Source organism: Scyliorhinus canicula, chromosome 12, assembly GCF_902713615.1.
Source record: "Scyliorhinus canicula chromosome 12, sScyCan1.1, whole genome shotgun sequence".
In the NCBI taxonomy this organism is placed as follows: Eukaryota; Metazoa; Chordata; class Chondrichthyes; order Carcharhiniformes; family Scyliorhinidae; genus Scyliorhinus; species Scyliorhinus canicula.
The window spans coordinates 23839994-23857070 of record NC_052157.1 but is presented as its reverse complement, the minus strand read 5'-3'; the positions used below and the strand labels follow the sequence as shown (position 1 = coordinate 23857070).

At 42.5% G+C, this 17077-nt stretch overlaps 1 protein-coding gene across 7 annotated transcripts in view; it reads left to right on the top strand.

Annotated features, from left to right (window-relative positions):
* tmod2 (tropomodulin 2) overlaps positions 1-13303 on the top strand; it is a 100582-nt gene extending 87279 nt beyond the window's left edge. For 5 of the 7 annotated variants that reach the window (XM_038813165.1, XM_038813163.1, XM_038813164.1 and 2 more), the window contains 5 exons: positions 2722-2852; positions 4592-4699; positions 7017-7160; positions 7821-7965; positions 11523-13303. In XM_038813165.1, the coding sequence (XP_038669093.1) occupies positions 2722-2852; positions 4592-4699; positions 7017-7160; positions 7821-7965; positions 11523-11557 (563 nt within the window). In that variant the 3' untranslated portion in view covers positions 11558-13303. The remainder of the gene's footprint in view (positions 1-2721; positions 2853-4591; positions 4700-7016; positions 7161-7820; positions 7966-11522) is intronic. The other 2 variants (XM_038813167.1, XM_038813166.1) reach the window with 1 other exon arrangement.
* The last annotated feature ends 3774 nt before the right edge of the window (positions 13304-17077 follow it).

Here is a 17077-nt window from a genome sequence, read left to right as displayed (position 1 = left end):
TTCACCTGGGTGATGCACAGCTCAAAATGCTTTCTGCAAGCGCAACCTTGTGTTTGAAGGATATACTCCCTGAACAGGTGCTGGAATGTGGTGACTAGGGGCTTTTCACAGTAACTTCATTTTAAGCCTAATATAGACAAAGTCAAAGATGCAAGATAATGCTTTGAATGTGAGCATTTGCAGGTAGGTCTTTACAGATCCAGAGATAGGGGTAACCCCAGGTTAAAGAGGTGTGAATTGTCTTAAGCCCGTGACAATTCTGTCCTGGCTTGAGACACTTCACACGTCTTTAACCTGGGGTTACCGCTATCTCTGGATCTGTAAAGACTTAATTAACTGCAAATGCTCGCATTCAAAGCATTGGCATGCATCATAGAACATTACAGCGCAGTACGGGCCCTTCGGCCCTCGATGTTGCGCCGACCCGTGAAACCATCTGAAGCCTATCTGACCTACACTATTCCATTTTTATCCATATGTCTATCCGGTGACCACTTAAATGCCCTTAAATTTGGCGAGTCTACTACTGTTGCAGGCAGGGCGTTCCACACCCCTACTACTCTCTGAGTAAAGAAACTGCCTCTGACATCTGTCCTATATCTACCACCCCTCAATTTAAAGCTATGTCCCCTCGTGTTGGTCATCACCATCCGAGGAAAAAGACTCTCACTGTCCACCCTATCTAACCCTCTGACTATCTTGTATGTCTCTATTAAGTCACCTCTCAGCCTTCTCCTCTCTAACGAAAACAACCTCAAGTCCCTGAGCCTTTCCTCGTAAGACCTTCCCTCCATACCAGGCAACATCCTAGTAAATCTCCTCTGAACCCTTTCCAAAGCTTCCACATCCTTCCTATAATGTGGTGACCAGAACTGCACGCCGTACTCCAGGTGCGGCCGCACCAGAGTTTTGTACAGCTGCAGCATGACCTCGTGGCTCCGAAACTCAATCCCCCTACTGATAAAGGCTAGCACACCATATGCCTTCTTAGCCCTATTAACCTGGGTGGCAACTTTCAGGGATTTATGTACCTGGATGCCGAGATCTCTCTGTTCATCTACACTACCAAGAATCTTGCCATTAGCCCAGTACTCTGCATTCCTGTTACTCCTTCCAAAGTGAACCACCTCATACTTTTCCGCATTAAACTCCATCTGCCACCTCTCAGCCCAGCTCTGCAGCTTATCTATGTCCCTCTGTAACCTATAACATCCTTCAGCACTATCCACAACTCCACCAACCTTCGTGTCATCTGAAAATTTACTAACCCATCCTTCTACACCCTCTTCCAGATCATTTATAAAAATGACAAACAGCAGTGACCCCAAAACAGATCCTTGCGGTACACCACTAGTAACTGAACTCCAGGATGAACATTTGTCATCAACCACCACCCTCTGTCTTCTTTCAGCTAGCCAATTACTGATCCAAACCGCTAAATCACCTTCAATCCCATACTTCCGTATTTTCTGCAATAGCCTACCGTGGGGAACCTTATCAAACGCCTTACTGAAATCCATATACACCACATCAACCGCTTTACCCTCATCCACCTGTTTGGTCACCTATCTTTGACTTTGTTTCTGGAACATACCTCTTCATTCACCTGAGGAAGGAGCAGTGCTCCGAAAGCTAGTGTTTGAAACAAACCTGTTGGACTTCAACCTGGTTTTAGGACTGAGGTGAGGAAAAATTTCTTCACTCGGAGAGTGATGAATCTGTAGAATTCGCTACCGCAAAGTAGTTGAGGCCAAAATGTTGTGTAATTTCAAGAAGAAATTAGATCTATCTCTTCGGGCTGAAGGGATATGGGGGGAAGGCAGGATCAGGGTATTGAACGTGATCATCAACCATGATCATAATGAATGGCAGAGCAGACTTGAAGGACTGAATGGTCTCCACCTTCTATTTTCTATGTCTCCTGTGTTTCTATTTTAGCAGTGTGCAGTTAGAACAGGTTGGTCAGTTATCATTCTTATTACGTGTAGATTTGTTTGTTTGGTGATAAACATTCATGCAGACTTTTTCAGTAAACCAAGATAGTACACGTTGCAATCATACATGGGTATCAGACGAATTATGATATTGACTTCTGAAAGCAGAATATCTGCTTCAGCACAAAGATTGTTTCATCAATTAGTTGTGACCAGCTTGAATGATCAATTTATTTTATTCTTTCATGGAATGTGAGTGTCACTGGCAAGGCCAGCATTTGTTGCCCATCCCTAGTTGTTCTTGAATTGAGTGACTATCTCAGATGTCAGTTAAGAGTCAACCTGGAGTCACAATATAATAATAATAATTGCTTATTGTCACAAGTCGGCTTCAAATGAAGTTACTGTGAAAAGTCCCTAGTTGCCACATTCCGGTGCCTGTTCGGGGAGGCCGGTATGGGAATTGAACTCACGCTGCTGGCCTTGTTCTGTGTTCCAAGCCAGCTGTTTAGCCCACTGTGCTATTTTTATTAACTGAACTTAAAATTTTATAGCTGCCATGGTGGCATTTGAACCCAGGACATTAGCCTGGGTTGCAAGTTCTGGATTACAAGTTCAGTGACATTACCACTATTCCATCATCTTCCCTCATTGTTGCTATTAGAGAAGGTTTATTGCTGACTACATTTACAATTAAGCCTCTTAACAGATCCCTCTTAATGTTTTTGAATGTTCAGGATATTTGTCAGTGAAAGGTGTGCTAATTGTTGCAAATGGTGATTTCCAGATGTTGTCAAAGGTGAGAAGGTCAAACCAGTTTTTGATGAACCTCCCAACCCAACAAATGTGGAAGAAAGTTTACAGCGAATAAAAGCCAATGATCCTGGGCTTGTAGAGGTTAATCTTAACAACATAAAGGTAGGATAGTTGGAGTTGAATACTGGTGTTTGATTTTAAATGCTATTTTGTTGCACCTTGAACAAACTAAGTTCCTTGTGTAACCTGCGACAGGATTAGCACAGTGGTACATTTCATTTGTGTGATTGATTAAAATGTTATTACCATAATATATTTGCATAATTTTAAAGAATCTAAGTGCTTGGTGTAACAAAGTACTTGGCATAACCAACTGCATGGAGTTCTGCCACTTCTGGAGGACCAGTGCAAGATCTGTGATAATAATTCCTCATCACTGCAGTAATACTACATAGATACCAACAGCCTGATGTATGGTGATGAACTGCTCCTCATATTAATACTTAAATTCTGAGTTGAACAAGTGCCTTGCCTCTATTGTTGTTTCTATTGCACTTTCTGTTCTGATCATTGTTTTAATTTATGTTTGTGTTTTTAAAAAATAAATTTAGAGTACCCAGTTTATTTTTTTCCAATTAAGGGGCAATTTAGCGTGGCTGATTCATCTACCCTGCACATTTTTTTGTGTTGTGGGGGTGAGACCCACGCGGACACGGAGAGAACGTGCAAACTCCACATGGACAGTGATACAGGGTCTGGATCGGACCCGGGTCCTCAGCGCTGTTCGGCAGCGGTGCTTGCCATCGTGCCACCCCATTGTTTTAATTTATCATTTTAACTCCACTCCTTTAGAATTCTAACCACTTGTCACCATTGGCCTGACCTCTATTACTTAAGTAGGAAAACTTGCTTCAAAGGCTAGTTTTTCAGCAATGCAATCAGGTCAAAATTATTTGGCCTTTGCCAATAAAGGTATCTTTTTTTAAAATATTTTTTTTAATAAACAATTTTATTGAGGTAGTTTTTGGCTTTGTAAACAGTTACAGACATCAACAGAAAGAAAGCAAAAAAGGCAAAAATGTGCAAAAATCCACGTACTTTCAATACTTCAATCGTAACATACTGCACAAGCCCGCTCCTCTCCCACAGGTACCAATAAAGGTATCTTCTTGGCAAAGTGGGATGGAGCAAATTGAGGCATTTGGGTTACTTCTATTTTTGCATTTCACAAGAGTAAAATTGGATTGACTGTCTTCTCTCTTGCACCTCCTAGTATTAGGCATGTCCGATATTACAGAACCTTAGGGGAACAGGGGAATAGATAGAAAATTTGTTAATAAATGGCAAATTAATTTGTGAGAGAGCTGATTGCCACCCTGTGATGCAGTGCATTGGTAAGATGAGCTGATACCCGCAGTCACGTAGCACAAGTTGATAGCACTGTGGCTTCACAGCACCAGGGTCCCAGGTTCGAGTCCCCACTAGGTCACTGTCTGTGTGGAGTCTGCACGTTCTCCCCGTGTCTGCGTGGGTTTCCTCCGGGTGCTCCGGTTTCCTCACACAGTCCAAAGACGTGCAGGTTAGGTGGATTGGCCATGCTAAATTGCCCTTAGTGACCAAAAAGGTTAGGAGGGTTATTGGGTTACGGGGATAGGGTGGAAGTGAGGGCTTAAGTGGATCGGTGCAGGCTTGATGGGCTGAATGGCCTCCTCCTTCACTGTATGTTCTATGTACTCACAAAGGGGTGTCTAACCTCAAGCAAGAAGTTGTTTGACGAAATGCAGAACAGCCAATGGCGCTCGTGGATAGCTAGTGACTGCTTTGGAGTTGTCAGGAACATGAAGAGGTGCGCTGTAGCTCCATTGTGCATTCATCAGTTTTTATCTTGAATCTGTCTTTAGAATATTCCAATTCCAACGTTAAAAGACTTTGCCGAAGCCTTGAAAAAAAATACTCACCTGAAGAAGTTTAGTTTGGCAGCGTCTCGGAGCAATGACCCCATTGCTTTTGTAAGTTTAAATTTGCTTTGATTCTGTTTTCCTGAAGTGTTTTTTTAGTTCCCCAGTGAATTTACTTGGAATTATGGTTGAGAGCAAAATATCAAAACATTGTTTTTAATGATTTTCCCTCGTGAGGTGATGTGCTCCTTTGAAACTTTGTATGCTAGTCAAAGTAACTATCTTCCCTCAGTCCATGAAATATTGATTGAGATTAAATGATCATTAAACCCAAACACAGTTTGGTGGGTGGGCCCATGAAAGTTGCTTTAACATTTAAATTTATTTTTTAGTATAAAGTTACAGTACCCAATTCTTTTTTTCCAATTAAGGGGCAATTTAGTGTGGCCAGCACGGCAGCACAGTGGTTAACATTGTCGCTTCACAGCTCCAGGGTCCCAGGTTCGATTCCCGTCTTGGGTCACTGTCTGTGCGGAGTCTACACGTTCTCCCCATGTGTGCGTGGGTTTCATCCGGGTGCTCCGGTTTCCTCCCACAGTCCAAAGATGTGCAGGTTAGGTGGATTGGCCAGGGTAAATTGCCCTTAGTGTCCAAAGGGTTGGGTGATGTTGCTGGGTTACGGGTATGGGGCGGAGTTTCGGGCTTAAATGGGGTGCTCTTTCCAAGGGCGGTGCAGGCTCGATGGGCCAAATGGCCTCCTTCTGCATTGTAAATTCTATGTTCTATGTTCAATTCACCTCGCCTGCACATCTTTTTGGTTTGTGGGGGTGACACCCACGCAGCCACGGGAAGAATTTAACATTAACTTGTCAACAAAGCTTGTTTTTAATTTCGTTCAGATGCTGTAGCATCTGTGAGCCCATTCATTTTTTAATCCCCTTTCGGTAGCCCTAGCTCCAGACTCATTGACCCTTTTTTATCTGGGGCTACAAGTCTGTGCCTCGGCTCTAGAAAATGCATTTTACAACATAAACATGGCAATTGGTTTGTGGGTGTCAAACTCCGGCTTGAAATTTCCATAGGTTAGAATCCATAGAACCCTTACAGTGCAGAAGGAGGGCATTCAGCCCACCCAATCAGCACAGATCCTCTGAAACAGCACCCTACCTAGGCCCATTGCCCTGCCATATCCCTGTAATCACACCTAACCTGCACATCTTTGGACTGTGGAAGGAAACAGGAGCACCCGGAGGAAACCCATGCAGACATGGGGAGAACATGCAAACTCCACGGTGATGGCCAAGGCCGGAATTGCGCCCTGGCTCTGTGAGGCAGCAGTGCTAACCACTGTCACCATGCCGTATTAAAGGAATTTGAAGGCATCCATGTCAGTTTTGAGCCTGAGCAGAATTTCCAAACCCATACCATCTCAATCACTAAGTTTTCACACTTCCATTTCTAGCCTCCCCACTCTCCATCCCTGTCGCAGTTCAGCCCAAGGGGTGGCACGGTGACAGCGGTCAGCATTGTTGCCTCACAGCGCCAGGGACCCAGGTTCGATTCCGACCTCGGTCACTGTCTGTGGGGAGTTTGCACCTTCTCCCCGGGTCTGCATCGGTTTCCTCCAGGTGCTCCAGTTTTTTCCCACAGTCCAAAGATGTGCAGATTAGGTGCATTGGCCATTCTAAATTGGCCATAAGTATCCAAAGGTTAGGTGAGGTTATGGATCACGGGGATAGGGCGGGGGAGTGAGCCCTAGGTGGGATGCTCTTTTAAAGGGTCGGTGCAGACTCAGTGGGCCGAATTGCCTCCTTCTGTCGGGATTCTATGTTGCTGTCATCTCCATTCTTGAATTTTTAATATCATGTTGGCCAACCTTTCATTCTCTACTTCTTAAACTTGGTCCCATACAAAACTCTGCTTCCCCTAACTTAAACCATCCCATGTCCCACTAACCCGTCACCCTTGTGCTGACTGACTTTGGTTCCTATTCCCCCAAAGATTCATGTAAAACTCTTAGCCCTTGTGTTCATAGCTATACTGGTCCCAATCTCTGTCGCTATCCAAGATGGTGCAACCTACCAAGAACTGTGTCCCTCCAACTGTAGCCGTTTCCCCATCCCAAAATATCCTCCCTCCCACCATTGACAACTGTGCATTCAGCCATCTTAGCCCCAGGCTCTGAGATTTTCCATCTAAACCACCGTTCTTCTCCTCTTCCCTCTGTGTTTCAGATCTTTTTTAAAGCTCAACTCTCAGCAGAAGTGCTTTCATCCATTATGACCATTAGGATGTCAATATCAACCCTTGTTGAAAATAATTCAGATTTCTTTCACTGCCACATCATATTATTAGTGGGTGCTTTTTAAATGCTTGATTTTTTGGAGACATTACCTGTTTGCATTCAAACCAAGTTTTTGTCTTGAAGGCTTTTGCAGATATGCTACAAATTAACAAGGCACTGAGAAGCCTAAATCTTGAATCAAACTTCATCACTGGTGTCGGTATACAGGCAATCATAGATGCACTGAAAGAGAATGAAACTTTAATGGAAATCAAGATTGATAATCAGGTACGTTGTTTTGTGCCTGAAATTATCGGAAATCTTTACTTGCATTATTTTGGCACACTGCTAGGACAGTTTATTAGGTATTTTTCTAGATATTATTTTCTAGATACACTTTAATGTCACATTATCTCTCTCGCATCTAATTGAATTATCCTGAAATGTGTGTACATCTACCTTGAACGCACAGTATATTTTCACATGTCTTGAGCACCAAACCGTCCAAAAGATAACTTGGTCTGGATTCAGCTTATTTAAAGTTATGAAGATACGGAGGACTACATATTGTCTTTTGTATGGCTTTAAAAACATAAATGTGTAGTTTGAATAGTTACGGCCTTCTTGTAGAATGTTATTTATTGGTTAAGGCCATATTCTAGAATGTTATTTTATATAAAGGAACCAAATGTGCAATATCTGTGCTGATTGTGTATGTTGAGTTCTGAAAAATAACTCTCAATCTGTTGTAAAATTTGAAAAATAATTAGAGATGGTTATTGTACTAGAATTGCTTTGTTAATATTTTCCCAAACCACTTTCAGCATCCATCCCTAAAAGATGTCTAGTTCAAACTACTTGACTCTCAAATTGATCATTTGAAATAAGGGGGAAGCCTCAATCTATTTCTCACACTAGATTGGTTACATTGACTCTTTCTATTTCTAGCGCCAACAGTTAGGTGCCACCGTTGAAATGGAAATAGCACAAATGCTGGAGACAAACCCCTCAATTTTGAAGTTTGGCTATCAGTTCACGCAACAAGGACCACGAGCGAGGGCAGCTGCAGCCATAACCAAGAATAATGATTTAGGTAAGTCTTAGATTCCTTTTGGCTTTATACCGATAATGCAATGCCCAAAAGAAAATGGGTAGCACAGTGGTTAGCACGGTTGCTTCACAGCTCCAGGGTCCCAGGTTCGATTCCGACTTGGGTCACTGTCTGTGCGGAGTCTGCACGTTCTCCCCATGTCCACGTGGGTTTCCTCCCGGTGCTCCGGTTTCCTCCCACAGTCCAAAAATGCGCAGGTTAGGTGGATTGGACATGATAAATTGCCCTTCATGACCAGAACTGTTGGGTGAGGTTACTGGGTTACGGGGTTGGGTGGTGGGCTTAAGTGGGGTGCTCTTTCCAAGGGCCGATACAGACTTGATGGGCCGAATGGCCTCCTTCTGCACTGTAATTTCTATGATTCCCTCTCTCCCATTTGATTTGATTTATTGTCACATGTACCGAAGTACAGTGAAAAGTATTTTTCTGCGGCCAAGGGAACATGCACAGTACGAAGTCAGTAGACAAAATGAATAATCAACAGAGTACGCCAACAAATGGTACATCGACAAACAGTGATTGGTTACAATGCGGGACAAGAGGCCAAATAAAGCAAATACATGAGCAAGAGCAGCATATGGCATCGTGAATAGTGTTCTTACAGGGAACAGATCAGTCTGAGGGGGAGTCGTTGAGGTGTCTTATAGCGGTGGAAAAGAAGCTGTTCCAATGTCTGGATGTGTGGGTTTTCAGACTTCTATACCTTCTGCCTGATGGAAGAAGACAATGCCTGGATGGTAGGGGTCTCTGATAATGCTGTTTGCCTTCCTGAAGCAGCGAGAGGTGTATACGAATCAATGTAGCAAACTTGTGTGATGCGTTGGGCTGAGTTCACCACACTCTGCAGTTTCTTGCGATCATGGACCGAGCTGTTGCCATACCAAGCTGTGATGCAGCCGGATAGGATGCTCTCTATCGCACATCTGTAGACGTTTGTGAGAGTCAATGCAGACATGCCACATTTCTTTAGCTTCCGTAGGAAGTAGAGACGTTGTTGGCCTTTCTTGACTGTTGCACCAACGTGAGTGGACCAGGACAGACTGTTGGTGATGATGACCCCCAGGAAGTTAAAGCTATCAACCATCTCCACTTCGGAGCCATTGATGCAGACGGGAATGTGTGTCGTGCTACGCTTCCTGAAGTCGATGATCAGTTCCTTGGTCTTTCCAACATTTAGAGAGAGGTTGTTTTCGGTACACAATGCAACCAAGTGATTTATCTCCCTTCTGTAGTCTTTCTCACCAGTTTTATCCCTCCATGAAGATGCTGAAAAGTTGGAATAGCGTTCCAAAGACTCTAGTCATCCTTCAGCGCATGCTTGAGTAATCATTTTCATGTGTGGCGAAAATAAAATACTGCAAATGCTGGAATCTTTTAGCAGATCAGGCCTTCATCAATTCGTAGAACAGAAAAATCAGCTCTGTTTTTCTCTCCACAGATGCTGCCTGACCTGTTGAGAATTTCCAACATTTTTTGCTTTTCATGAGCAGTGTTGATGATTGTTAGCAAGCTTTGGCATCCTGAAATGGCAGTGATGCATGCACAGTTGTTCTAGCACCAGCGTCAAGTTAGTTTTGTCTTCATCCTGCGTGCACAAACACAGGGGTCACTGATGATTAGGAGTAAAAGTTTTGATAAATTCGATTATCATTTTGAATCACATTTTGGTTGAACCATTGAATTTTGTGAATTATGAAGCTATTAGGAAATTATTCGTGGCAAATTTAGTTGCATTAGAAGTGTTCCCTTTGCTGTCATACAGACTATTGCAGGATAATTAAATGTTGAATGGAAATGGCAGACCAGGATCTCTCTCCCCTTCCTCCCTGACATCTTGGGTAAATATGTCAGGTGTTGCATTGAGCTATACACACGAGAACATTCCAACAGGCAGACAAGATATTTATTGCTACCTCAATCTGCACCTTGGCAAAATCTGCTACTCCGTCTAGTTGTTTTTTGATTGGATAAGCGTTATTTCTGCAGATAGCAGGTAATGTACTTTCATTTAGGAGCACAGTATCTGTTTATTGCATCTCATTCTGGTTTGACATACCCAAAGCCCACCTTTTTCATTTGGAGTAAATCCCTACTTTGTCTGCATTTGTATTTTTCATTTCATTTCCCTGTGGCATTGATTTGGATGAAATAGATGTTATCCATCCACAGTAATTAACATTAATGAGGTTTGCAAGCACTGACACTACGAATAACATAAGCGTGCTCTTTCAGAGGGTCAATGCAGATTCAATGGGCCAAATGGCCTCTTTTCTGCACTGAATGGATTCTATGATTTGCGATTAGGATATCATGGGCGAAATTCTCCGATCCCCAGCAGGGTCAGAGAATCGCCTGGGGTCGCCGAAAATCCTGCCCCCGCCATGGCAGAGATTCTCCGCCACCCGGGAAGTGGCGGTGGCGGGAATCACGCCACTCCGATCGGCGAGGCCCCTGCGGCTATTCTCCGGCCCGTGATGGGCCGAAGTCCCGCCGCTGGGAGGCCTCTCCCGCCGCCAAGGTTTGAACCACCTCTGGTGGCGGCGGTGCGACTGGTCCCCCAGGGTCCTGGGGGGCGCGCGGGGCGATCGGACCCCAGGGGGTGCCCCCATGGTGGCCAGTCCCGCGATCGGGGCCCCCTGCTCAGACTCCGGGCCAGTGCCCTGGGTGCACTCTTTCTTCTCCGCTGCCACCACGGCCTCCGCCATGGCGGAAGCGGAAGAGAAACCCACATCGCGCATGCGGCGGGCCTGAAAGGCGGCTGGCGCCGGTTTTTTGCGCCAGTCTTCTGGTGCTAACCGCTCCGGTGCGGGGCTAGCCCCCAAAGGTGCGGAGAATTCCCCACCTTTGGGGAGGCCCGACCCCGGAGTGGTTGGCACCACTCCCCTACGCCGGGACCCCCCGTCATGCCGGGTAGGGGAGAATCCCGCCCCATAGCTGTAACATTGTATCTTCCTTTCAGATTTTTAAGTTTTATTAAGTTGTGGACTTCCTTTGTGCTGAATGTTTCCTGCAACCTTTCATATCGACAAAAGCTGGCAAAAAAATTATGCCTTGGCCTTGAAACCAAACCTAACTACTGAGCACACACAAAGCAACAGTTTAAGATGAATAATGCGGCAATTTGTTTCAATATTACATGCTATTTGTTTTTTTTCTGCTAATTGCTGTCATCTTGCTCCTTCAGTCTGGAATGTGGGTAAATTCTTCATACACCTTGCCAGCTGTCCAGCCATGAAGTTGCAGACGGTATTAAATGTGATGAGTATGGTGAACTAGAACTGTTGAACTAATTATCACCAGTTTTCTGCATTGCACTAACTGCTATTTTCAGAGTTTTGCATTGATCTTATTTATTTCAAAGCTTTTCTTCTAATTTGTGGCCTGTTAGAATTTTGAATGCATGATCCAGAATTTAGAGTTGACCAGAAAAGTTTGGATTTCCAAAAGGGTTGCGTGTCTGTGCCATTTACTCTAAACTAGTTGACCATACCATTTTAAGCTATTCAACTATTGTTTCTCTTTCTGTTGTTTTAATACAGTTCGCAAAAAGCGAGTCGAAAGAGATACGTACTAATGGTAATCTGGAGTCTGTGCCTGCCTGGTGCTGTATTTCATCCTATGGAAGATCCACTACAATGCATTGGGCACGTTGCCAAGCCTAGCTCGAGGCTTTCTCACATTTGCTGTCTGGGTAGAAGGGAAAAGACTGGAATTCAACCCCTCCACTGTTCTAGCTGTAACTAGTTTAGTAACTTATCCATAAACATCACACTTCTCTCTTTAATTTTTCAGGGGACCTCATGAGTAGCACCAAACTATGTTGTAATTTGAAAATGTATCCAGGACAGGAAAATGTTTGACTTGAAATTTGCACTGTGCCCAACGTCAAGTATTTTTTAACCTTTTTATATACTGTAATGAAAATCGTGCTAAATTGTAGTGTGTTGTGCAGTTGTCATTTTTGTACTGCACTTAATGTTCCAGTGTATCAGGACTAAGACAAAAAAGACTTAACCTTTTTTTAAAAATAATTTTGTATTGATTTAAAAAAACTATGAAATTTGTCTTAGGACTTGGATTTTATTTTGCCGATTTGGCCATGCTGTACAGCACTGAGCATGGCAAGTAACTCTCGCTCTTCTGCATGCTTATTGTGTGGTGAGAACAGTTCAAATCAAGACTTAACACAGGGATATTTCTTCAGACTTTCTGCCAAAAAGAAGCCACTTGCGATTCTTCAATTCATCTGTACACCTTTTGCTGCAACTGCATTTTATTATCAAATTGACTCATATCGATGGAAATTCTATTAGAGCACAGTAATAAAACACTTGTAGATTATGTTCTGGAAGGGGAATATGCTAGTTGGCAATAGTCATAACTATTTAACCAAAGATCTGCAAATCTGGATTCTTTGTAGTTTTGTTCTCCTGATGGATTAAATAGTGAAGGTTGCTGGCATTTTCAGTTAAGTATGTTGGATTCAATAGCATGCTGTTATTGGGAAAACAAATCTGAAAAAAATTGCTTACACCAAGTCCTAATGTTTTGAGAAATCCATACCAACACACACTGATAAAGCTGTGTACAGTAGTTTAAAAACATGTAAAACTTTTATGTCCCCCATCATGAAGCTTTTATCTGTTGTTTATTATAGGATTTGTCTTAACATCACTTTTATATAGAAAATTGTGGCAGCATGACTAATATTGCAGGAAATATACTGGATAGTCGAAACAAATCCATGCGCATGCCAGTATCTTGTGTAGTTGCTTAACCAACCAAATGTTTGTGAATGCTGTCAGAAAGTCCTAGGCTGTGTTTGTGTGGTTAAGCTGCATTATGCCAACATGATGAAACGCTATGTCAGTTTGTAGACCCATGTATGATGTCTGCCCCATCAATTAATAGATTGTATTGAATTATTGGCTTTTCAATCGTAACAAAAATATCATTGGATCATGTAAAGAAATTGTTATAAATGCTGTTAACTGTTAAGTGTCTCCATTAAACAAAAGGTTTTGTTTATTCATAATGAAAATCCAATTTGTGGTAATAACAACCAAGTTTTATTTGAAAGTATTTGTATAGCCTACCGTTCTAACTGAACCGGTCAAACACTTCTCACAAAAGGTGTTGGGTTGTTTTGTGTAGTATTAAATGATAATTGGTTACCAATCTATTACATAAAGTCTGTGTAAGAATTAATCTGTTGAATGAGGGAAGTTTATGTTTAAAAAGTGCTATGTATGTTTAAAATGTACAGCATTCTACAATTAAACCTGTGGGTTAATAAAAGTGTTTAATACTTATGTTCCCATTCTTCTTATATGTTTGTGCTTAATTTCTTGGGAAATTTGAATACACTGCTGATATATTGTTGCCATTGATAATTTGATGCAAGAATTTGTGCATCTCTTGTATCCAATATATATCCCATTAATAACACTAAAATTGCAGCTGATCTAAAAGTTGCATTTTTATTGTACAAAACTGGAGATGTCTGCTGTACTGACAGATGGTAAAGACTTTGTGCATGCATGTCACGGTCAGCACCCCAGAGTGCTGAGATGGGCAATGTGGCAGTTAAATACCACTGTATATAATTCTGTTACAACTGCACTGCTAAAAGTATTATCGTACAAGAGTGAATGCTGTTACTTCATGTTGCAACAGACCACACAGGTTTCTGTGTGGGTGATGCCTAAGCTTTACCTGGTGCTAATTCTCAGAGTGCTTTTACATATCCAAGAAATGCAAATTGTTAGAACATAGAACATAGTGTCAAAGGAGGCCATTCGGCCCTTCAAGCCTGCACCGACCTACTTAAGCCCTCACTTCCACCCTATCCCCGTAACCCAATAACCCCTCCGAACCTTTTTGGACACTAAGGGCAATTTATCATGGTCAATCCACCTAACTTGCACATCTTTAGACTCTGGGAGGAAACCAGAGCACCTGGAGGAAACCCACGCAGATACGGGAAAAACGTGCAGACTCCGCACAGACTTACCCAGCGGGGAATCGAACCTGGGACCCTGGCGCTGTGAAGCCACAGTGCTATCCACTTTTGCTACCGTGCTGCCCACGGTAGCACGGTAAACAGCTGCATTCGGACTCATTTAAAAGATGGAATTAAAAGTTGTTCCGGTGTGAAATACAATGGGGCCCTCCCTCTCCACCCCCACCCATAGGAAGCCAATTATTATATCTACAAAGCTTCAATTTTCAAAAAGTTGGGCTTTGTGCTAAGATGCAAGGTTAATGCAGGGGTATCAATGGTGTAAGATTTGGCCAACATGGAGGTAAGCACCAATTCTGCATGCAGTTCTTTGCACTGGAAGGCCAGGAGGTTTTTGGCAGACCAAAGAGCATCATTCATCGAGCTGATGAACCACAAGCTGTAGTTGATTTGCTTCTGAACAAATAGTCTTTCTGCTTGAGATTTGCTTTGCATATTTAATTCTCTCCCGTCCATTGTTCACGGTTTTATCTTGTAAGCAAACTGCTGCAAGGAAGACAATGACAATACGCATCCTGAAAGGGCAGGCGGATATGCAAGTTCTGATTTTTCTTGCTGTTATGCATACGAGTCTTTCTGGTTAGAAGTTATGTGTTTCTCCTATCTTGTATGATTCATACAATTTGTAAAAGTACATGGGGCAGCATGGTAGCATTGTGGATAGCACAATCGCTTAACAGCTCCAGGGTCCCAGGTTCGATTCCGGCTTGGGTCACTGTCTGTGCGGAGTCTGCACATCCTCCCCGTGTGTGCATGGGTTTCCTCCGGGTGCTCCGGTTTCCTCCCACAGTCCAAAGATGTGCAGGTTAGGTGGATTGGCCATGATAAATTGCCCTTAGTGTCCAAAATTACCCTTAGTGTTGGGTGGGGTTACTGGGTTATGGGGATAGGGTGGAGGTGTTAACCTTGGGGTAGGGTGCTCTTTCCAGGAGCCGGTGCAGACTCGATGGGCCGAATGGCCTCCTTCTGCACTGTATATTCTATGAAATTCTATGAAAACATTTCAACTTAAATTACAGAAAGTACGATAAAAGTTTGACCTGTCACCATACAGTGTGTTCGGCTCTTGGGGCTCTCTATACAATTGTAATTCTTTTGATATTTTCAATATACATTCCATGTCAGACATACAGCCTGGGGCCAAAACATATCAACTTGAAAAATTACAGAAAAGTGCAATAGAATTCAACTTTTCTGCCAGCTGCCTCAAGCTTGATGTGTCCCGCAGCACATAGTTCTGGACCTTGGAATGTGTCAGTTTGTAATACTCCGTCAAGGACTGTGCTTTGCACTGAAAGCCCAATATGTTTCAGGCAGACAAAAGAGCTTCTTTCACTGAGCTGATAAACCTCCCGCTGCAGTTGTTTGTCTCCATGAAACAGCCTTTTAGTCATTTTATGAACATTCTTGTATGGTGAGGCAGTAAATTGGAGCTCCTTTTCAAGGGAATTGAGCTTAAAGAGTAATGACAAATACAAAAAACCTTTGGATCTAATTAAAGAAATATTTTTAAAATGTGAGAAAAAGATTCAGTCGAAAGATGTGCAGGTTAGGAGGATTGGCCATGATCAATACGCGGGGTTAGGGCGGGGCAATGGGCCTGCATAGAATGTTCTTTCGGAGTGTCGGTGCAGACTTGATGGGCCAAATGGCCTCCTGCACTGTAGGGATTCTACACACCGGAAAACCCCACCTTCGATTAAAATTGTGTGTTTAAGTATTGGCATTGCATCATTCATTAACTTCTGTTTGAAATGTAATATTTAGTATTCAGGACTGATTTCCTCGCGCGTTCATGAAAATTGTTTTTGAATGATTTTGTCATTATTTGTTCAAACGGAGATAGGATTAGACTAGATTTATCTCTTAGACTTGTATTAATCTCAAGAAACTTACCTCTTCTGTGAAATGGCTACTTGAAACAATCCTCACCATAAGCCATTATTTAAATCTGTAGCCAAGTAGAGTATAAGTTTTGGTAGTTTAAATTGGATATAAAATTTTCATCCTTGTTTTCAAATCCCTCCATGGCTTCACCCCCTCCTTATTTCTGTATTCTCCAATTTTGATCCCTTGCACATCCACCACACCATTGGTGCATGCGCATTCAGCTACCCAGACCCTAAGCTCTGGTATGGCCTCGGTACCTCCTCCTTGTTGCTTAAACCCTACCTCTTTGACCAATCGTTTGGTCAATTGTCCTAATATCTCATCTGGCATGGTATCATGTTTTTGTTTTGTCATGTTCCTGTGACATTTTCTCACTTTAAAGGTCATATATAATTGCAATGTATATTAGGCCTCATGGAAAAACTGAGGACACTCGGTTGTGAAAGAAAGTATACTTAAGTAAGTTTAATTGACTAATTTGAGGCATAACCCCTCCCGATCACTGTCACTGTATAAAAATAATCGAGTGCCTACATCTGTCACTTGTTCTTTAGTTTTGCTTTCACTGAGAACTGACCCTTGTTCTCCCATTAACACATTCTGCTTTCTTTCTTTATGCCACTATCAGCACCTTCTACTAATCCCTTTTGTACTGCCATCAATGCTTCCCCTGTCTTTGCCCTGCACATTTTTGCAATCTCTCCTACTCGCACCTATCACTGACCGTCTACTCTGCTCCAGCTGCTACACCCTGTTGTACAGTATATAATCCAGCACAGTTATCCTTCCCTTTAACCCTGAAGAAGAGTCATACAGGCTCAAAACATTTTTTAAAAACTTTTTGAACAGCCTTGGTACAGTCATTGCTAAATTTGAATCTAATTTTAGGTTCTGTTTCTGAATATAATTGTTTCTTGTGATTGCTGTTTTCTTCAAGAAGGAAGACGAAAATTGCAAGTTAAATGGAATTTCAAGTATAAACAAAATTAATTTTACCCTGGGCAGTTCATATCATGGGGCTTTCATTTTTAAAATTCCATATTCATGTTTGTTTTGAATACTTGCCTGGATTTTCAAAGTCTTGCAGCTTGTTCTGCAATTGTGTACGACAATGAATTAATTGTACCAGTTTTTTAAAAGATCTTGAAGATTAAGCTCCTAGTAAGTATTCATCTTGGTTAG